The sequence below is a fragment of the Petaurus breviceps genome, unplaced genomic scaffold, assembly GCF_028583685.1.
Source record: "Petaurus breviceps papuanus isolate PSGF00001 unplaced genomic scaffold, PetGlider_PUasm1.0 90760, whole genome shotgun sequence".
NCBI lineage: Eukaryota > Metazoa > Chordata > Mammalia > Diprotodontia > Petauridae > Petaurus > Petaurus breviceps.
This window is the reverse complement of record NW_027187338.1, coordinates 8,228,805-8,251,855: the sequence shown is the minus strand read 5'-3', so window position 1 is coordinate 8,251,855 and position 23,051 is coordinate 8,228,805. Positions and strand designations below refer to the sequence as shown.

Here is a 23,051-nt window from a genome sequence, read left to right as displayed (position 1 = left end):
ACTCAGCCACAGGGTATCTTAATCCCTTCTACATTAAGTTCTAATCCTTCCTTATGATAATCCTTTGAGACAACAGCTAACCTGCTTATGTAGAAAAGAAATAAAGTAGAGAGCTTATAATATCGAACAGTGTTAAATGAATCAATAGGAATAAAATAATAAGAATAAAATAATGAATGAGTAGAGATAAGGGGATGTTTTACAAAGTCAGGTAGGGACAGAGGAAAAAAACATAGAAGATGGAAGGGTGGGCAGAGAAATAGCAAACAGAGAAAAGAAAGAAAGAATATTTAGTTATCTCTGTCATGAGAAGAGGGCCAACTTGTGATAAGACTATCTTTTATAGTTATGGAGGTTTATAAGCTAATTGGAACCTCTGACCTCTAGGGTATACTTATGTGAAGTACAGGGGCCTATTAAGGAAAAGGAAAGCTGCAGAGGGGTACTGTCTTGAGGAATGAATCTGTCCACTTCTATTTAATCCAGAAAAAGGAGGACCACACTAGCAGTCCTTATCATTCAAGACTGTAAGTCTCTATCTTAGTCTCAAAGAGTCTCAAACCTCAAGACTTATGGGGAAGTGGGACAAAGGATAGGATCCATGCCTGCAAATGTAACTTACCCAAGAGCTATTCCTACTCACTCAGCCAATGGCAACTTCAGAACTAGGGGGGAAATTATATCTTATTCTGCTTAGAAAGTGATTACAGTGTTCTATTGCAAGAATGTCGTTCTTCTGGAGACTGGGAAAGATGGCTGAGCACCATCCTCTCCAACAACAAAGTGATCATTCAGTTATTACACGAACAACTCTCTAATGATGGGAAACTCACAAAGCACTTCCATTCAATTTTCAGAGAAGTCTGTTAAAGAAGTTTTCTTGTATTAAACCAAAATTTGTCTCCCTGTACTTTTAGCCCATTGCCAAGTTACAGTAAGCTCTTACTTCCTTTTTCACATGTGAGTCCTTCCAATATATGATGAAAGCAATGATGTTCTCTACCTTTTCTCCCCTTCCCCCAACCCAAGTAATATTCTCCAAGCTAAATATCGTAAGCCTCCTCAAGCAGTCTGTATATGGCATGGGTTGGAGTCCTTTAACCATCTTGGTTGCCCTCCATGGAACCCAATGCAATTCTTAAGAGTTTCTTTTAAAATACAAAAATAAGTCTTATATTAAGGTAGAGGACAGACAGCAAGATGATCCTCTCTCTTGGTCTGAGTGCTGTAACTTTAAGTTTCAGTTTTAAACAATAAGATTAATGATCTCACTGATGTAAGGACTCCCACCATACGTAAAGGACTGCACCTCATCCATGTCTTTTCATTATGCACAATTTTTGCCTGTGCCATTCTACAAACACTTCTCTGAGGATCTATCCATACACTGGAGGCCTTCCTCTAGTTCTTTTAATACTTTGTGAATGCCATGAAATACTTTGGGTTGTTCATCGGTTATTAGTCCCTCTTGATACATTACTGGCTCACCTCCTTTTCCAATATTCCATGTCTTGAATGACATCCTTTACAAAAAGGATAGTTGGCAATGTGCAGTTTCTATGGTAAGCAACAACTGGGATCAAAGAAAGCACCAAACATCTTCCAAAAGCAATCTAGTCCAATTAATCTTACTAAATTCTGGGTACAGCTCATTATTGGGCAGCTAGGTGCTGTAGTGGATAGAGTGCCAGGCCTGGAGTTAGAAGACTCATTTGAGTGCAAATCTGTTCTCAGACACTTACTAGCTGGGTGACCCTGGGCTAGTCATTTAACCCTGTTTGCCTCAGTCTCCTCATCTGCAAAATGAACTAGAGAAGGAAATGGCAAATCATTCCAGTATCTTTGCAAAGAAAATCCCAAATAAGGTCATAAAGAGTCAGATATGATTGAAAACAACCAAACAAGAAGTTATGAATTATTAAACATAATTAAACTAGCTTATATTAGTAATTTGTTAGAGTTTAACCTCCCTGCTTCCTGTGAGCCTAAGTCCCTTGTTTTGCAAGACTCTTTTCTGTGTGAGTCAAAGCTCCAATTCCTCATCTGGACTCATGGAAAAATCATACACTTTCCACATGATGCTAAACTCGATACTGATATTGTTAATAGCCTATTTAATCAATAAGCTTTTGTAATGCCTAGCTAATCAGTGTAAAAAAAGTGTTTACCAACATGACTATTATGGATATGTTTTGCATGACCCCTATCTAATCGCTTGCTTTCTCAATGGGGGGGTGGAGTGGGGAGGAAGGGAGAGAATTTGGAACTAAAGGTTTTTAAAACTGTCTTTATATGTAACTGGGGGAAAATAAAAAAAAAAAAAAGAATGTTTACTACTCAAAGACTGTATACTTTTCTAGCTCCCCATTCCAATAATAGGTTCCCTGTTTCTAACCCATTTCCAACCATGATTTCCCTATTCTTGTACCTGTTCATGACGCCCCAGGATATGTCATTAGTCCACCTTGAGGCAAACTGATACAACTTATGGTTAGCACCCTCTGTACTGAACAATGAGGAATCAGAAACTCTCATGTCACTCAAGATTTTGTAATTTTGACTCTAACAAAGCTCTGCAAACTCTCCACAAGGTCCTTGGTTACTAAGGAATCTTGAACCCCATTTACTGGCAACTGCTAGCCTTGCTAATAAATGGAACATGCTTAGAACTCTGTTGCCTCAGTTTCTCAGATTTTAATTGTGACACAGGGCATCCTCATTAGAAATAGTGAAAAGTTTTGGCAAACATATGTCTAGGCATCACTTTATGTTAGTATTTAGAGGTCCATCAACTATAGGTAACTTTGTGGTTATAACTATCAAAGAACTAGTCTTAAAAGATGCTTGGAGGGGCGGCCAGCTAGCACAGCGAGTAAGAGCACTGGCTCCAATGTCGGGACGACCTGGGGATCAAATCCGGGCTCAGACACTTAGCATCCACCCAGAAACACCTGGCCGTGTAAACTTGAGCAAGTTACTTAACCCCAATTGCTTTAAAAAAAAAAAAAGATGCTTGGAAAAACTCTTGTCAGAGAAGCACCTTTAATGCTATGCTTTTTTTTTTTTTGCCTTCTGAAGAGCAGGACTGGGGTGCAAATTGAGAAGTACAGACTAGCACCTACTCTAGAATTTAGGAATCTCCAAAGAGCTGTCTGACAGCACTTTCTGGGTGCTAGATCCAAGTGTACTTGCCTCTAAGGTCATGGCTTAACCCACTATAGCATATTTTTTTTTTTTAAGCAATTGGGGCTAAGTAACTTGCTCAAGGTTACCCGGCCAGTTATTTCTGGGTGTGGTGCTGAGTGTCTGAGCCCGGGATTCGATCTCCAGGTCGTCCCAACACTGGAACCGGTGCTCTTACTCGCTGAGCCACCTGGCCGCCCCCACTATAGGCATATTTTCTCTCACATGAGTTTTACTCTAAAAGCATATAACAAGTCAAAAGCTTTCTGGAATCAACAACCACAGAGGAAATGTGTATTTTCTCTGTCTTTTAGTCACACTGTATGACTTGGAAAATGCGATCTGCTGAAGAAAATCTTTTAGAAAAGAACTATTTTTACCTCACATCTTCACTAAGGATGCCCTTGCTTCATGCACAGATCATTCTCTAAGATGTATAGATGTAAAAAAGAGGGTATATGGATCAGAGGTATTGTTGCTTTTTATTGCCTCAATAAAGACACCAGACTTCTGCTAATAATCTAATGTTACACTGTCTTTCTTGGCTGCCACATCACACCACTGACTCAGACTGAGCTTTGCAGTTAAGTGGAATGCACAAGTCTCTCAAATGACCTGCTCTCTAAGGGCAACTAGGTAGTACTGGGTCTGGAGTTAGGAAGACCTGAGTTCAAATTTGACCACAGACACTCTCTAGTTGTGTGACCCTGGGCAAGTTGCTTAACCCTGCTTGCCTCAGTTTCTTCAACTGTAAAATGAACTGGAAAAGGAAATGACAAACCAGTGTAGTATCTTTGCCAAGAAAATAGGGTCACAAAGAGTTGTGCATGACTAAACAATAATTACTCCTTACATCTCCTCCAATACAACTGTATACTTGTACAGCTGGATTTAAAAAAACAAACAATTGCAAGGCTTTACACGTATCCCTATTACATTTCATCTTAGGATTGGTCTTTCATTCTCAAAGACCAATGACATCACAAGGGTGATGTCTTGATTTGTGCATGAATTGGATTTAAGAGAGGTAGAGCTGTACAACATATTCCAAACTGTTAAGATCTTTTTTTATTGGTTAATTTATTTTTAGTTTTCAACATTCACTTCAATAAGTTTTAATTTTTCTCCCCTTCTCTCCCCAAGATGGCATGCAATCTGATATAGGCTCTGCATATACATTCCTATTAAACACATTTTCAAATTAGTCATGTTGCATAGAAGAATTATAACAAATGGGAGAAACCATGAGAAAGAAAAAAACAAAACAAAAGAAAAAAGCAAATAGTCTGCTTTGCTCTGTGTTCTGACTCCATAGTTGTTTCTCTGGATGTGGATGGCATTTTCCATCATGAGTCCTTTGGAACTGTCTTAGGTCCTTGCACTGCTGAGAAGGGCTAAGTCTATGAAAATCAGTAAGCACACTATGGCTGTTATGTTAAGATCTTTTTCAATCCTGATTCACTCATCTAACAAATTAGCTCTCTGTCAGGTGTGTGTAGGAATTTTTTAAGGTCAAAACCAATTTCCAATATAGATAATCCCAAACTTGTGAACAAATTATGCTCCAAAAGATAATCTGTAAACTGGTTATTAGGAATGCAGAATTCATTTTCCATCAGAAACAATAATGTAAAAAATAGCTCATAAGATAGGCTCAACTACCCAGCACAAATAGTGTTGTAACCTAACAACTATTTATTTGTAATGTTACTTGCAAACTGGAAAATTTAGAACAAATTTTCCCTTCCAGTCTGTATTTGGAGTGACAGGGAGGGATTTCCCCAGCAGTTGTAAGAGGTCTTTGTATTTAAGGGTTACATGTATAACCAAAAGAGAGGTGATAACAAATGACATGATGAAATTATCCCCTAAAGGAACTTAGCAAATGTGATGTTAGCATTTCCAATTGTCTGAAAATAAGTAATGGTAGTTTAAAAAATGTGATCATGTGGTAACAAAGCCCACTGATGGTTGTAAAATGAGGCAACTGCTGGCTATGTAGAGAAGTGATCAGAGAGGACATATTGAAGTAAAAATCATGAACCAAGGGTGTTGACTACTAAATGGGTCCCACATGGCTGGTTAGGAGCATTAGGAAGGACTAGAGAAGTGATGTCATAAAGGTAATAGGACTTCTCTAAAGATCCTATTGTTTTTCACCTCTAAGAAGAAACTTCTCCCTGTATGACCACATCTTTGGGCAAAAGATATTTAGGTTAAACTTTTGCAGAATCCTAGAATTTTAAATGGGGAGTGAGGTTAAAAATCAAACCTCCTCATTTTACAGAGAAGAAAACCAAAATGTTAAATACTGTATATGCAGTTTCTTTATGTAGGATGAAAAAATTATGCAATGTTCTGCCACCCACCACAGATATCCTTCTCCATACTCCACATTATGAGACCCTGAATGACTGATAACTTGCTCCTGTAAATGTAGAAAATAAACTAAGTAGGGGAGCCTGCAATTTATGAAGTGACCAATTCCAAGAGAATTGTGAATAAATAGGCTTTAAAACTGACAGAAAAACAGAAAAGTTTGCAAGGTCAAATAACTAGATAGGAACAGACAGATGTGAAAACAAAGCACAGTTTACCCATTGCTGTCATGAGAATGAAAGGGGGCCAATATTTATATATATTGCAACATGGAGATTATTAAAAAAGTACAGAAGAGGATGTATTTGGCTCAGGGGGGCTTGGAGAGCACTTGCTCTCTCTCAAAGTTGATTTGGGAATGAGTGAAGAAAAAGAATGAGAGGATGTTTATGTTCTGAGTTGGGGATTAGATTCTTCTCAAGACTCCCTGGCGCACTAATTAGCATTTTTAGTGCTCCTTTCCAGAATAGTCCAAGGACACCCTGGGAATGGTATTAGCACCATTTTCATTTTTGCTTTTTGGAGGGGCAATTGGGGTTAAGTGACTTGCCCAAGGTCACATGGCTAGTAAGTGTTAAGTGTCTGAGGTCATATTTGAACTCAAGTCCTCCTGATGCCAGGGCCGGTGCTCTATCACTATGCCATCTAGCTGCCCCCATCTCTGCCCTATTTTCTTTCTTTCTTTCTTTCTTTTTTTTTTAAAAGCAATTGGGGTTAAGTAATTTGCTCAAGATTACATGGCCAGTTATTTCTGGGTATGGTGCTAAGTATCTGAGCCCGGATTCGATCCCCAGGTCATCCCAACACTGGGGCCATTGCTCTTACTCGCTGAGCTACCTGGCCGCCCCTCTGCCCTATTTTCTTTGGAGGATTTTCCTTGCAAGTTGCAACCTGTACTTTTATCTCCTTTTTTTTAATCTATCTTTTATCTATCTTATTTATTCAATTTATGAATGTATTTCTTCTTTCTTCTAAGCCTTAATTCTGCTCATTTCCTTTTCAAACAAACATATGTCTTCTTTGTCAGACCATGGTATGAGTTATTTTAATGCTTCAATGGATCTAAAGTAAACTGATAGGAATTTTTTCTTCCAATACTACAGACCAAAATCTATCCAAACCTTCACATCCAATTTGTCTTTTGTCCATGTCATCTCCTAAATCTTTTATAAAGGATCCATCCTTCCTCTAGGTCTTTTAATATTTTGTGGGTTCAATTGTAGCACTTGGGTTGTCCATTTGTTATCTCTTGCTCTTACTACATGACTAACCAACCTCCCTCTGTGATCAGTCTTTCCCTGGATAAACGTTTTGCCTACTTCATATATTCAAGTCATCATTGATAATATGCTACAGCCTACACAGGTATTTCAATTAGGCTTACTAAAAATTTTTATTGTTCAGACACTGTTGTATTACATAATTCATAGTTGTATGCACTACCAGAATAATACTGGTGTTAAAGAGATTGTCTTTTATTTGAGTTACTATTACTATTATTAGTTATTTAAATTTAAGTTCTCACACAAAGTGGCTGTGTCAATTCCCATTTCTGATGAACAACTTGAACATTTTGTTTGAGACAAAACTTCCCTAAAGTAATCCACGTATATTTTAATAGGATTTACCTATAAATATACATGTCTTTTTTCCAAGGAAGGTCCAGTGGAGGTATATTGGGTACAATTTGACAAAATACATTATTGTGTTAGAATCTGAGTTTCTGGAGCTTAGGGATTATTTCATTCTTTGTATTTCTAACCTAAGTAGTTACGACAGTATGTGTTACATAGAGTTGCTTGGTACATGCTTACTATTTAAAGACTAAACATTTAATAAGTGCTTATGAATGCCAGGTACTACGTTAACTATAAAACTATTTTTTTTTGTGCTTTCTTTGGTCCTTATTCCAGTATATTTCTGTGCTAGAGCAGGCAAAGACCAGAGCCAACTTGTAGAGATACAGCCCTTAAGAGTGTCTCCATTTCAAGGGTATTTATAGACAGGTAAATTTGTATCTGTTGACTGATTTAATGGTTCATGACCATCATAGGTAATAAATTTCAGGTCTTAAATAGAAGGTCCTTCCTAACAGAACGGTTCTGGACACTGAACCAGTCAAGAAAATTCAGATAGTATTCATTCCCTGGAACTGTGTGGAGAATATGCTGAGACAAAAGTACCACATGAGAAGTTCTCCCCACCACAGGAGCCAATCATGGATGGTTTAGGAGTGACCCTAGGTAAAATTAGTTAGCTGGCTCCCAAATCCCAAAACACAAATTACTAAGCCAAGTAAAACTCTCTACTATTCCTATTTTGGCAGGGAATCTATGTGCTACAGAAACTTGAGTAGAAGTTGAGAATGTGAGTGTTTGAAAAATTCTATGATAAATGTATTGTCTTTGATTAGCTTATGAGTCTAGGAGCTACTGCTTAAACTTCTTACATGTATCTTTTTTCAAACTGTTTTAATATCATCTACATATTTCCCCCCAATATCTTCAAATTTTTGTCTTTTGAGAGTGATTTTGCCAACCACAAATTATCAACACAAACAGAAGTCATCCAGAATCAAATCTGGTGATTAAAGTTCAAGTCAAGAAATTTCATTTTGGGTTTCATTTAAAATATGAACACAATGTATTGAATCTGGTTTGCTTATGAGATTTGTAGTCGGGCACCTCCCAAGTTGACCACTGGAGGAGGGAAGGAAAGAAGAAAAACAGTAAGCACTTAAGATGAATATGTAAAGATCTAATTAACACAAAAAAAATGTTAATGTTTTCTAGTTATACCTTTCAGGTTTAAAAATACCAATGCATTTGTGGTCACGAATATCACATAAACCCCTACCTTCTGTTCAATAAAAGAACATTGCCTGAACTGAAGCCTCTAATATTTTCACATGGAAAGAAACTCAATGTTTCACAGGAAAAACTGGTATCTAAACATTTGTCTACCTAAAGTTACATAATCCTAAAACCTTATTTCAAACAGATTTGGCATTCGGTTTCTGCTTGATGAAAAGTCTTTCATATGTCCTATTCTGGCTTGAACATTCCACCCACCTTGTCTTTGTTTGAAAGCTACAAAAGGTCAATACTTAAATGGTTTTTCAAATCCGAAAACTATTTCCTAGCTCAGATTCTATTCCTCTTTTGGAGCATCAAGAAAAAGGAATAAAACATTTAGTGTCAAATAGCTTCCTTGTGCCCCAGCAGAATTGTTTAAGAAGCAACTTAGAGAAATCTCTGCTAATTCTTTACTGCTGCAAGAAAACAGAATTAATTCTAGTTGTAGTAGTATCCTTGTAGAAATTACTCAATGGTGATACAGGTAAAAGGCCAGATATGATGAAAACATTTTCTATGGAGCCCAGCAAAGTATAATGGCTAATATTAAAGGAATGAAAGAAGATTTAAAAGCCTTGAAAACTTGATGACAACAAACATATATTAATTTACTTGGAATTTACTGACTTTAATTAGTCTTCTAGTTGAGACTCTATGCCTTAAAGATTGTGGCAGCCTCATTTCATATTATTCTGATCAACATACTTTTTTTTCATTCTAGTCAAACTGGATGTTGACTGTCACTACAATATGTCCCATGCTTTCCTATTACTATGTTTTTTCCTTATGCTGTTCACTACCCTTAGAATACTCTCTCTCTCATTCTGTGACTGCTGACTTTCTATTGATCCTTTAAAGCCTAACCCACACACCAGCTCCTGACAGAAACTCTTCCTAACACCCACTTCTACCTTCTACCTTCCTCTCTGGACCTGTCAACGGGCACTTTGTAAAGCATCTTTCTGGTGCATTTATTATATATCATTGTGTAGTTTTCTGTTTAGGTGTTTTATCTCCCTATTAAATTATTAACTTCAAGAGAGCAAAAACCAGGTTTTCTTTCAACTTGGTATATTCCTTATATCAAAGCAGAACACATTCAGTCAGCAATGAATAAATGTTGAATTTATTTAGTTTAATTACCATATAGATAAAAAGAAAAACTCCTAGCCCACAAATAATGCCACCTCCTCCTATTTAAGCACTTTGGCTAGTCAGTGATCATTATGAAAGGGGACAGGAATAAGCATTTATGTAGTGCCTATCACATTCCAGTCACTGTGCTAAGATCCTCACTGCAACCCTAGGAGGGTGCTGTTATTTTACAGTTGAGGGAGCTGAGGCAGACAGAGGTTAACTGACTTATTCACAGTCACACAAGCAGGAACTGTCTGATGCCAGATATGAACTTGGGTGTTACTGATTCCAGTAACAGCACTACCTAGAGCTGCCTCATTAACTTCAAAGGGACCTGAAGAGTTCTTGGGTATTCCCCTCATTGATCTTCAAGGTCTTTCTTCTGCCTAGCAGACCTCTGCCTGCTCAATCAGAAAAGAGCTGGCATTCTGTTCTATTTCCTTTTGATAAGAATGTATAGATTTACAACTTCTAGATGTAGATCTCTCAGAGATCATCCAGGACAAACTTTTTACTCCAGGAAACATTTCCCAACCCCGCCTTAATGCCAGTGCCATTATCTCCTATTATAGCTTGCTCTGGATAGATTTGTTTGCATGTTATCTCTCCCATTAGACTGTAAGCTCCTTGGGAGCAGGGGCTCTTTTGCTGAGCATATAGTAGGCACTTAATGAATGTTTATTGATGGATTTTCTAGATGAGGAGGAAACAGAGATTGTACTCAAGGACATATGACAAATACATGATAGTACTTGAATTCAGGTCCTATGACTTACAGAACACACTATCTTTCACAGTTCAATTCCCCTTCCTATCTGTGGCCACTGTCTCCATTTCCTTTCTACTTCCCCCTTTCTTCTAAAAATAAAATCATCTTACAGAGAACCTAATTCTCACAGTGTTGCACAGCTGCTCTCCTTAACAGATCCAAAAGACTTTCTTTTTTAAAAAATCTATTTATTTACTTTTAGTTTACAAAAAATATGGAATGCTTCAAGAATTTGCATGTCATCCTCAAGCAGGGGCCATGCCAATCTTCACTCTATTGTTTCAATTTTAGTGTATGTGCTGCCGAAGCAGGCACCACTCCATACTTCCAAACTGCCAACATCAGTTATCCAGTCTATCAGGTAAGTTTGGATCACTTATTATATGTTGAGGACAATGTACTACAAAAAGCTCAAAGAGATGGTCCCTGCCCTCAAGGAGTATATAATATAAACAGGAAGACCAGAATCACATGCAAAACAATAGCAAATTATTCAAGCTAGTATATAATTCTGTATTTATTTTTGAAGTATAATTTGTAAGAGCTGTGTTCAGAAGACACTAAGACAAATGAGAGCTAGAATTGAAGGGAAATTCCTTCCATGATCCCCCAATACTATGTGTTCCTTTTTTTTTTTCTTTTTGGAGTGGGGAGGGTAGGGCAATTGGGGTTAAGTGACTTGCCCAAGGTCACATGGCTAGTTTTTTTTTTTTTGGTGTGTGTTAAGTGTCTGAGGCAGAATTTGAACTCAGGTCCTCCTGACTCCAGGACCGATGCTCTATTCACTGTGCCACCTAGCAGCTAGCCAACCCCACCCCACCTCCTCCCCGCCAGGCCTCCTCTCTTACAGCACCTGGCCCACAGGCACTTATTAAGTGATCCATCTATCTAGATTTTATTGATGCTCTCTCCTGGATCTTTTCCTGTCAGTCCAACTGCTCCTTTCCAAAGCTTCTTGACCAGTTTCTCAACGGCATCAATGGGAGTCCCTTAAGGTTTTCCATGTTCTCTTTTCCTTTTGTTTACTCAGTGATCTTGTTAATTCCTATGGGTTCAGTTAGCATGTCTGATGATTCCCAGAGATGGTTATCCAGCCCTAGTGCCTCTCCTGAGCTACGGTCAACTCTATCCAACTGCTTCTTGGACATTTAGAACTAGGTTTCTTGTAGGAAACTCAAACTCAAAAGTTTCCAATAAGAGAAATCTCCTGCCCTAATCTGCCAAAAAAAAAAACAAAAAACCCTGCCCCCTTCTCCAAATACCCTTCTTACTGTTGAAGGCACTACTAATCCTCTTCAGTCATGCAGGTGAAATCCTCATGGCCATCCTTGACTCTTCCAATTCAATGTCAGATCTTGTCTCTTCTGCCTTTATAACATCACACATATATGTCCCCCTCTCTCCACTCACACCACGGTAACTCTAGTTTGGACCCTCACCACCTCTTATCTGCACTACTCCAATAGGTTTTTTACTTGCCTCTACTTGACTTGTCAGACTCATGATCTGATTCCTTCTCAGACCTTACTCCCCTCTAAATGCAATCTAAAATGTAGCAACACTGGCCTGCTTCCTGCTCTTCAAACATAGTACTCTATCTTCTGTTTCCATGCTTTTTGCACTGGCTGTTGCTCAGACCTGGGATCTTGTGTGCCCTCACACTCCCATCCTTTGGTTCCACCAGCTTCCTTCCAGACTCAATTCAAAGTCTACCTTCTGTAGGAGAGCTTTCTAATTCCCTCAGCTGCTAATGCTTACCCCTGCTAGATAATCATTATCTCTTCTGTGTCCTGTCTGGACTGAATTATTTACACAGTTTCCCACATTAGAACAGCTCTTTGAGGGCAGGTTCTGTTTCTGACCATTCTTTGTATCCCCAACACTTAGCACAATGACAGGCACATATTAAGAGCTTAATAAAGGCTTGTTGACTGATCAGACTTTTTCTCTGTGGCTGGAATGGCCATGGCCTCTCAATTTACCCAATTCAAATACAACCTACTGACCCAGTGAAAATTAAGTGCCGCCTTCTCCCTAACGGCCTCCTCTGGCCACAGGAGCCAGTAATGACTCACCTCTTGTACATGTCTACAAACTCTTTTGGCATCCTTTTTCTCTATGCTACTCAGCAATCCCTCAATCACAGGTAGCCTTATATTGATATTTCAATTTCACATGTGCATGTCTTACCTCTTCCAACTAGACTATGAGCCCTGGATAGAATGAAACAAGCCTTACCTTTTTGTGTGTGTGTGTGCTTACACATACAACTAAGGTCTACCTTTGTAGAGATTGGGAAATAAAAATCAAAGCCCAGTAAGAGTTTTTGACAGGCAGGATGGTTGAATGCTGGACTCAGAATCAGAAAGACCTGAGTTCAATGCCTGTCTCAGACATTTAACTTTCCCTCTTAATGCTAGAACCTTCCCTCTGCTGACTGTCTCCAATTTATCCGGCCTCTCTCTTGTTTGTTCATTGCTGTGTGCATGTTGTGTTCACCACTGGACTGTAAGCTCCTCAAAAACAGGGACTGTCTTCTAACTTTCTTGCATCCTGCTGGCACACAGCAGGCAGTACAATGATGGGGTTGGACTTCACTTCAAAGGTCTCTTCCAGCTCTAAATCTATGACTCTAAAATCTATAAATGCTCAATCAACATGCACAAGCATGAAAGAAAATCCTACAGAGTTGCTTTTTTTTTTTTCCATTTTCCACAATGCCTGTGAGTCTAATGATTGACTCAGCTATATAAACAAGTATCACCACAGGACTTCATTCAAGAGGTTAGCTAAGCACAAACAACCTAGCATTTCAGGGCCTCCAACCTGACCTACCTTTTATACCTCCCATTTATACAAGTCTACCATTGAATCAAACTGTACTACAACCACATCTCACTTTTTTTTTTTTTTAAAGCAATTGGGGCTAAGTAACTTGCCCAAGGTTAGTTACACAGCCAGTTTTTTTTGTGTGGGTGTTAAGTATCTGAGGCCGGAACCAATCCCGGGTCCTCCTGACTCCAGGGCCAGCGCTCTTACTCACCGTGCCACCTAGCCGCCCCATCCTTTAAGTCTAAATATATGTTCTCTTCGCCTTTAGCTTTTGAAATAGTTTTCTTTCTTAACAGTCCAGATGGGATGCCACTTCCTCCAAGAAGTCTTCCCCAATCTACTCCCAAAGTTTCCCACCCCACCTTCCCCAGGCTTTGAGGTTTCTTTCCCTTCTCAAATTCTTGTAGATAGATGGATTTCTCCCAGTTCTGACAATACTCAACTCAATCAGCATTTTTTAAATGCCTCTATTATTGCTAGGCTTTGTGCTAAGCACAAGATGATTCATGGACAAAGGAATAAACAAAAATAGTCCCTGTCCAGGACGAGGTCAAAATCTATGGGTGGGGGGCGGGCACTGAAGAAGAGGAGATACATGCATACAAATACTTCTCTCTGATGTTATACAAAGTGATTTAGAGAGTGAACAAAACCCTAAACCCACAGGAGCAAAATCCTAAATTCATGCAAACCTTATACCAAATAGAAGGCTGAGGGGAGGATTTTAAGCATTATACTTACTTGTACACATTTTGCACCAGCCAGAAGAATGTTAAGCACTTTAAGGGCAGGGACTGTATTAGGTTTTGCATTTCTAGAACTTACCCCAAGGCCTTGTCTGTATTAGACACTGAGGAAATATTTCAATTGAGAACAATCTGACTCAAATGTTGTTAACACATCTCTCCCAGGTGAAAAGAAGCCCAGAGTTAGTGTCAGGAGCTCTCAAGAAACTGAGAAAAATTCAGCTTGTATTTGACATGCCCCCTAATTCTCACTTTTACCTGGGTCCTTGAACAGATAGTCCAGCAGTGTTTGCCCTTCCATCAGCAACTTCTGTAATATTATTTACTGTCATTCCAAGTTCCCTAGAGCTTGAACTGGAATTTTTAACATAACGTTCAGCTTTTGTGACCCCTTAATGTTATTCTACGTATTATCAAGTAAAGGGAATAAAAACTAAAGATACTCACCAAGAGTAACACACACTTGCAGTTTGCAGCTGTTGGGTTAGGTAAGTCGTACAGAGAATAAAGGCTGTGTGATCCTGACCCTCAGACTCCAGATTACATATGATGTCTAGCACTTCCTTGCAGTCCAATTTTGCAATCTATCAAAAATGAGATGGCTGAGTCAAAAAGAAAATGGTGACTTTCCTGAACAAGTTTGGCACAAAGTGAAGCTTCTTTATAACATTTACAACAAATTCCAAATCTTTAGCTGGTTAGCAGGGCAAAATCCAACATAAGCTAATCCTTTGAGGCTTTCGAGCATGAACATGTTAGACAAGAAGGAAAAGGCTCCATGGGGCAGGCAGGGCATAGTAGAGACACTACAAACAAGTTCCCTTCCCCCACCTCCTCCCCTTTCCCAATGAAATAAAAGACTGTAAAAAAATTTTGGGCTTCTTTTTTAGGTTGTTTGGTTTTGAATTTTGAAACCAGACCTGTGATTTCACTGGTACAGAGAACTCGTGGTGAGGAAAATCTCTCCAGCACTGCAGAACGACCCTGGTTTTGTAACTAATAGTCTTAGCAAGTTGCCTATAGTACTGAGAGGTTAAGGGACTTGCCTGGGGCCACAGTCAATATGTGATGAGAGGCAGAACTTGAATTCAGGTGTTTCTGACTTCAAGGATGGCTTTCTATTCACTACACATCTTAGCTTCCTCTCCAGGTAAACTGATTTTAATATAGCTCTTGGATACTTGGAACAAATATTATGTTTGAAGAAGGTTCTCATCTGAAGTTCCTTCTTTGTACTTTATTCAAAAGGTTACTGTGGTTACAAACATATGAACAGGTTCAAAACACCTGGTCTACTCCTATTACTGCTGGCAGCTGAGCTAGGCTGGGACCTTTTAGAAGCTGTTGCTTGGAGTACAAACAACAATAAGGCAATACCTCATTTACTTGGCATCACTGGGGAATGCAGTGTTCTGGGTAAGTCAAATTTCCAGGTTATTAAATCTTAATCTCTTTAAATACTAAACCTTTTAAATTTTTAACTGTTTGTAATGAAAATCTTTCTAAAATATGTTACATATTTCCCCAGTAAAGAAAATGGTGAATGTAATTTAACTTTTCTTAATGACTGGTGTCAACCCTTAGTAATGACACATTTTTGCTAAAATATAGCCTCATTACTATGTCTAAAGTACTAAGTCTGCAATACAAAACTGGTGATATTTATGCTTCCATTTCTAATATAAAATACCCTGAAGATTTACTTAAATTCACTTTACTTAAGGATTCTTTCTCATGACTTAGGGGGTGGACTGTGTAGCAAGAAGAGGACCTGACTACCTTGTAGTGAGATGATTTAGATGGGGCAACATAAGGTAGTGTGGTATAATGGATAGAGCTCAGAGTCAGAAAAATCTGGGTTCTAGTCCTAGCTCTGACAAATACTGACTCTGTACCCGAGGATAGTAATTAAGTTTCTCATTCCTATCCTCCATCCCGACTCTCCAAGACTCTATGACAATAACAACTGCCAATGTGCATAGGCAAAGGGATTTTCTTCCCTGGGTAGTTCCCTACACAAATGAAATCACAGGCAATATGGCATAGTGGAAAACAGCACTGGTTCCAGAGTCAGAGGACCCAGGTTTGTACCCCACGTCTGCTCCTGCCTACCTGTGTGACCTTGGGCAATTCACCAAACCTCTGGGCCACAAAGACCTCATCTGAAAAATGAGGAGTTTGGCCCTTCTCACTATGGATCTGTAATCTATCATGTGGGTCCAAATCCCAGCTCTGTGACCTTGGGCAATCTTTGAACTTGCTGGACTGTACAGGAGCTGGCCTTACTTACCTCACAAAGCTGCTGTGATAATGCATTTGCATTAAATGCCTGCAGGGCACAGAGTAAGCCCCTTAATAAATACTGGATTGACCGATGAGATAGTAGATATGGTAGTACTTTGTAAACTTGAGAGGGCTATGTCAATATGTCATGGTCCTAAAGATGAGCCATTTCCTCAGGCTCTGGAATTGCCATTCTACTCACTGTTCCCCCACTGGTGGGACAGTCTAAGCACTATCCTGCTGTGTGGCCCTCACTGGGGCCCCTTAGGTTTTCGTACTGCCTACTCCACAAGACTACCATGTCTGCTTCTTGTATCCTTTGTTTTTTCCATTCCCTACTCCTTTTTATTTTTTTAAAGGCTGCTCAAAGGCTATTAGTTTCTTTCAAAGTATAAGGTAAAGTCATTAATGCTGTTGGAAAGCATCTAGGTAGGTGACTTGGAGAATTAAAAAATAAACAAGTGTGATTTTTTATCTTTTTAATTTCTGCTGTGTGTGTTTGGGTTTTTTTTTTTTGTCCTTAAAAAAAACCCCATAACACAATTACTTATACCCTTAAGTAACTTGCTGCCTCATATAAAGGTCCAGGTTGGAAGGCGAAGGGTAGGGTAGGAGCTCTGACTCCAAGCACCCATCCAAACTGAGGAAGTCTAACCCCGATTCTGCTGTCCTCATGGCCAGGATGCCGGGATTCATGCCATGAGTTACCTGGCAAGTTCCTGAGAGCTCTGGGGATTCCAAAACTACTGGCATGAATGGATGACTTAACTTCCCCTTACTGGCCAGGTTCTGACTGGAAGCTCAGGATGCTAGGGGAGTTCTAGACAGAAAGCTGCTCTTGGAAGTGGGTCCCAGATGCTTTTTGTAGTAGACATGGGCTCTTGCTACAAATAAACAGCTATGTGGGACTGCTGCCATGTGCTTGTTCTCGCTTCTTGTGATGATGCTATCCTTAGTAGCAGTTTCTATGCAGCCCTTGTCAGATAGTAGGCAGAGATTAATGATGTGGGGAAAACTTTATGGCATTATTTGAACCTAGCCCTGCAGGGCTGAGAGACCAGACTTGTTGCTTAGAGACCAGATTTGCTTAATGCTTAACTCAGGACATCCAGGTTAGGCTGACCTCCAAAACCTTCCAAGGGATCCGAAATTGATGCAAGGAATCTCCAATTTCTTGAGATATAGATTTTAATCAGTCTAAGTATCTTATCTGTAAACTGCCTCCATGCTGACCAATCAGTTTGCCTTCCTCTGTTTGAATTCTCTATAATGTGTAATTCATAGAGATTCAGGAGGAGTGGGTCACTCCCTTTTCAGCTCTCCTGATTCTGTGGGATAACTTAAACTTCTTTCTAAAACTTTTTAAAGTTCTGGGTTTATTCTCAACCAACAATAATTGATCACCAGTGACTTGGCTGAGGGGAACTAAGTCATTTTAAAAACTACTCTCTGGATACAACACAAGAGAAAAAGGAATGTTGTCTGGTCAAAAACAGATCCTTAATTTGAAAGGTACTTACTTTTCAAAAGTTAAATCAAATTAGTCCTGAATTTAAGTGAGAAAGTGCATGGAACATTTTGATAACTTTTTGATGGGCTCAGAAGTCTTACTGAAGATTTTTGGTAGGAAGAAATACAAGCATAGGATGATAAAGGTTGGGAGGGCAGTGTTACAATATTTTACATTTTGAATGGTGTCTTTTACTTCTCAAAGTACAAATATAAATATTAAATCACTTCATCTTTGCAATAAACTTGCAGGGCAGCAATGTGTAGTGAACTGGAACCAGGAAGACCTGGGTTCAATTCCAACCTGATAAATCCTGGCTGTGTGATCTTGGGCAAGTCCTGTAACCTCTCAGGGTCCCAGGCAACTCTCTACAACTAAGATGCAGAGAAGCTACTAAACTGTATCAGGAAGAGAGAGTTTCCTTACCTGGGAGTTCCCTACATCAATAAAATCATGAATCTGGAGCAAAAAATTTAAGACAAAAACTCATAGATGGATACCTTCCAGTTTAAAAACACTAACAATGTTAAAACAAGCAAACTGGGTGGCACCTCAAAGGGAAAGAGCCATTCAAAATCTAATGACCCCACTGGTAAAATTACCTCCATATCACAGATGAGAGAACTCGCACACTGGGGTGGTTATTTAACTTGCCCAAAGTCACAGTGCTAGTCAGTGGCAGACCCAGGTCTTCTGACTTCTAACCAGTGCTCACTCTACATGACCTTTAAAATATGTTGCTATAATCAGCAAGATTTTAACTTAAGCACAGAACCAAATTTAATTAACCACGTGAAGAAGTTTAAATTCATAAAGCTAACCATGCGGTAGGAGTTCAAAAATCTTTTTCAATCAAGGGCAACACATTGAAGGAAGGAAGCAGTATTTGAGTTTTGAAATCCAAAGACACAATGAAGCCTTGCTCAATTTAGCTGCCAGAGACAAGATATGTTACACCATGAAGATGCCATTTTAGTGAGATTCTGGCACAATCAAGTCCTCTGGATCTAATCTATGGCTGGATGGACTAGGAAAATTAAAAGCAGTGCCCACCAAAGACTGGCCAAAGAATGAAATGGAGACTACCATGCTAGGACAAACAGCTGTTCCACAGCAAACCCAGCCAACACTTCATGCAGGGAGAAAGCCAGAGTTCAGAAAGCTGACAGGGGCTACAATACAACACCTCAAAGATGGTTTACTAGAACATTATCAAGATGTTTGAGAACACCAAGAAAAAGAGTTGTGGATTGAAATCTGAATTAGCCCACCATATGTTGCCAAATGGTTATAAGAAACCATAACTCTCAGTAAAAAAACATCTGACAGACTAATTTCAGCATTATGATCGTTTCACAACATGAAGGTGGGAATTTGGTCATAATGGATGAGACATTGCTGAGAAATGGTGTTGGTTGGGCCTGTTTTTATGCAGGGTATAACTGCATCCTATTGGTCCGAATATAGGCTGCCCCAAACCACACGCCACAGTCCTAAAATGAAATCTTTCATAAAGAAGAAAATGTGTTAGTAAAATTATTTTCCCACTACTAATCCATTTTGGAGAATAGTACTAAGATCCCCAAACTTCATCACATGTTTTTGTGGCTGATGATGAGAACACCAGACAGGTCGTTCTTATTTGGCCTTACCCCACTCCCAGGGCAGCCCCTTGGCCGGTTTCAAAGCTTAGAAACACCATTCCTCTATGGGATCCATTCCCTGGTCTACTTGACTGTTCTGTGATACTGACCTCCACACTAAAGCACCTCAGCAACAGCTCTGTGGTCATCCATCCACCTCATTATACTGAAGGCCAGGCCAGGGGACAAAGTATATATTCTGGGAGGAGAAGGGGAACACACTGCTGAGATCCCCTGTCACTGCCCAACTGGTAATCTACAGACTCAGGAATGTACATGAGAAGGAATGAGAGTTCTTAAGATCATAGACCGTAAGTCATAGAACCTGTGGTCAAACTGATCTCTAAAGACAGGGATGATGATATTAATTCTACTCCAGCTGACATTTGTATAGTGCTTTAAGGATTGCAATGCACTTCACATACATTAAGTCATCTGATGCAGTGTGTAAGCGGGAGGGATCTGCCTCCCTTACCTTGCAGTGTCAGCAGCAGGGGCGTCTGGCACAGGCTCCTTCAGCAGGTGTGCGGGCCGGTGGGGAAGCTGTTGCTACTGCTTCTGCTGCTGCTAGGGAGACCAGCGAGGCTTAAGCTGTGCCTATGGTACTAAGAGTGCAATTATAGGGCTGCACTCACGTTTTATACAATCAGATCTGGGGAAAAAGCATGGCCTACATTCAGACCAATATGGTAATAAGAACCACCACTTTACTTTTCTCTAACACCTTACACTTTTCAAAGTGCTGTCATAAACATTACTTCATTTGGGTCTTGCAACCTTGTGAGATTATTATCACCATTTTGCTGCTAAGGAAACTAAGGATCAAGCTGAATTCTAACGAAAAATCATCTGCTTCCTCATTCATAATTAATAATGATAGTTAACTCACATTACATAGCCCTTTAAAGTTGACAAAGTACTTCCTTTTCATTAACCCTGTGTAACAGATAATGCAAACATTATCAATTCTCATTTTACTGATGGGGAAACTGAGCCTCAAGAATTTAAATGGTTTGCCCATGGCCTGCTAGTTAGGAAATGGCAGAAGAAGAATCCAAACCCACCTATCCTGACTCATTTCAGGTTTTTTTTGTTTTTGGTATACTGTACTGCCCACAGAAGAGATTAAAAGTAATTATTTTGCCAGGTAATTTTCATAAGCGAAGAGTTTACATTTTAAATGGGTACATTACAAAACTTTGTGTGTAACTGGCAGGGACATTTCAGCAGATGTATCCAAAAAGAATGTGAAATAAAGAGTTGATTTAAAAATACATTTATAGTAAAGCCTCACAATAATTCATATTTTGGGGAAAGGATGTCTGAATTATTAATTTGCTCCTAATAAATTACTTAATTATTTCTAATCACTGTATATCTAATGGTCAGATTGGCCACTTATGTATAAATCAAAACTCAAGTAAACAGTGTATTCAAGCATAAGCAGATCTACATCAGTACGGGGAAAACACACATCAACAAAATCATCGATCACAAATCCTTAAGTTCTAAAATATATCTATCTACACTAGAAACATTTAGCTATGTATTAATAAGTAAAACATACTAAAAATGAATAATGCAATGGATTCTTAATCTCATCTGTGTGGATTGGTTGGGGCCAACAATGAAAATTGCAAAGCATCCATGATTTCTCATCCTATGTGATTATTTCTTATGTCTTTTCATAAATCCTCCCATAGAGGAACTACACTATGTTTTGACAGCCTCTCCCTTATTTTTAAAATGTTTTCTGGACACCAGTCCAACAATGGCTTGTCCATCTGTTCTTCCTCACCAAGAGGTCATATAGAAAAAATAGGGATACATTACAAAAACTATGTCAAACAGGGATAACAATCAAATGAGGTGACATGTTAAAGCACTTTGAAAAGTGTAAGGTTAATTCTAAAAATTCATGGTGGCACTTTTTATTATTTGTACTCCATAATTCAGATTTCAGTCCACTGCTCCCATTCTGTAACAGGCCTAGGATATACCTACTTTGTGTACCTTAAAATGCTATCAATATGTGAAATACTTTTACTTTCACCAGTCCAAACTTTTCAGCAGTTCAAATTTATCTACTCTTCCAGTCCCAAATTAAGTTCCTCCCTCTTTTTTGAAGGTCAGTCCCAGGTACAAAGATGATCTTCTCTAAACCCACATGAACTGTCTGTAGGGCTACAGTATTTCTGGCTATTAATTTTATGCTGCTCAGTAAGGACTCTTGAATGCTGACTTGTCTCACTATATATATATATATATGTGTGTGTGTGTGTGTGTGTGTGTGTGTGTGTGAAAATGATGTACCTTTCTATAGACACTGATGCCAGATCTAATCTTGTTTTATGAATGTTGTAAAACAACAACTGGCCCAGTCAGCGTTAAACTTTTTAGGTTAATAATGCTGAAAATATACTTTTAAAAATTCATTGACTTTTTTTCAATCAGTCAGTAAGATGATGCAAGTAAACATTTGCCAGATTAAAGATGACAATAAAACAAGAAAAAAGTTAAATACAGCACTACAATCTACGTTCTTTTGCTACCAATCCTACTGAAAGTCAAGAGTGTAATTTTAAGGAGGTAGGTAAACTATTTTAATATACAGTTTGTCAAATATACTAGATTCTTCCATAATTGTGTATTGTATAAAATCACACCTATATGATGTGTTCTGTTGTTCTGAGATGGCTCTACATTTGTCAGTCTTCTTAAATATATATTTGCTATCCTGTCCCAGTTACGGTTAATTGACACAACAGGAGACCAAAAGAATACAGAAAAATGCCTTAGTATGTCTTACATATGACTTTACTTGCCAACGGAAAGAAATGGCTACCAAAGGCAACACTGGGTTAAAACTTGTTTGTGAAAATCTTACAAAAAGAACTCAATTCCCTAGAGATATTATGGTCCTCTAGATGCTCCTGTTTGTGGATGACACTGTGCTGGCTGCATCAAGTCCCACAACACCGCTGAGACTCCTAACAGAGAGTCACTAAATCACTAAAAGGAGTTTGGTCTGTGTATTCCCACAGGAAAGACAACGAAGTGGATGAAGAATGTTTAGTGCCCAGATTCCAATGGGCATTTGGATGGATCCTCTACGGAGTTTTCCAATACCTTATGTATCTGGGACAGACAGTAAAGATGAATGAGTTTGGTCCAGAGTTTAACAAGAGGAAAAGGAGAGTGGGCTGCACTGCATTTTGGAAACTGCAAAGTTCTTTTACTGATCCCAGGATTCCAAAGAAATCAGAGACCCATTTTAAATAACATCCTGCCAGTGTTATATATGGCAGAAAGATATTGAATTCAATTGCCTCCAAAGAACTAAAAATGTGTATCACACAGAAGGTAATGGAAGGGTAAAAGGTGAGCAGGAAACATCATATGGAAACAATGAGAAACTCCAAAGAGCAGGAAGAAAAAAGACGTTAGTTATCAGGAAACGGTATGGCAGGAAGAGAAGATGGGTTGGTTACATGGCAAGAACGAGAGATGGCAAGGTAATTTTGAAGATGAAGAGGGACAGCATTCCAGTCATGGTGGGGAAGGAAGGAGAGGAGGCAAGGCTGTTAAAAAGTAGAGAGACAATAAGTGAAATTTCTTGTTAAGGAAATAGTAAGGAGGTCACTTAGGCTGGAAAGTGTAAAAAAAAAAAAATCAAGCTGAAAAGATAGGTTAAAGCCAAATAGTGAAGGGCTT

The 23,051-nt window shown here is 38.9% G+C and overlaps 1 protein-coding gene and 1 non-coding gene across 2 annotated transcripts in view; both read right to left on the bottom strand.

Moving 5' to 3' along the window:
- The window catches only part of RLF (RLF zinc finger), a 123,532-nt gene that overhangs the window by 10,077 nt on the left and 90,404 nt on the right, over positions 1–23,051 (bottom strand). Inside the window, exon 6 of the mRNA XM_069068040.1 lies at positions 14,349–14,485. Within this exon, the coding sequence (XP_068924141.1) occupies positions 14,349–14,485 (137 nt within the window). The remainder of the gene's footprint in view (positions 1–14,348; positions 14,486–23,051) is intronic.
- On the bottom strand, positions 10,532–10,638 carry LOC138146380 (U6 spliceosomal RNA). The gene has a single exon (XR_011164468.1). It is a non-coding gene; the product is annotated as a U6 spliceosomal RNA (small nuclear RNA).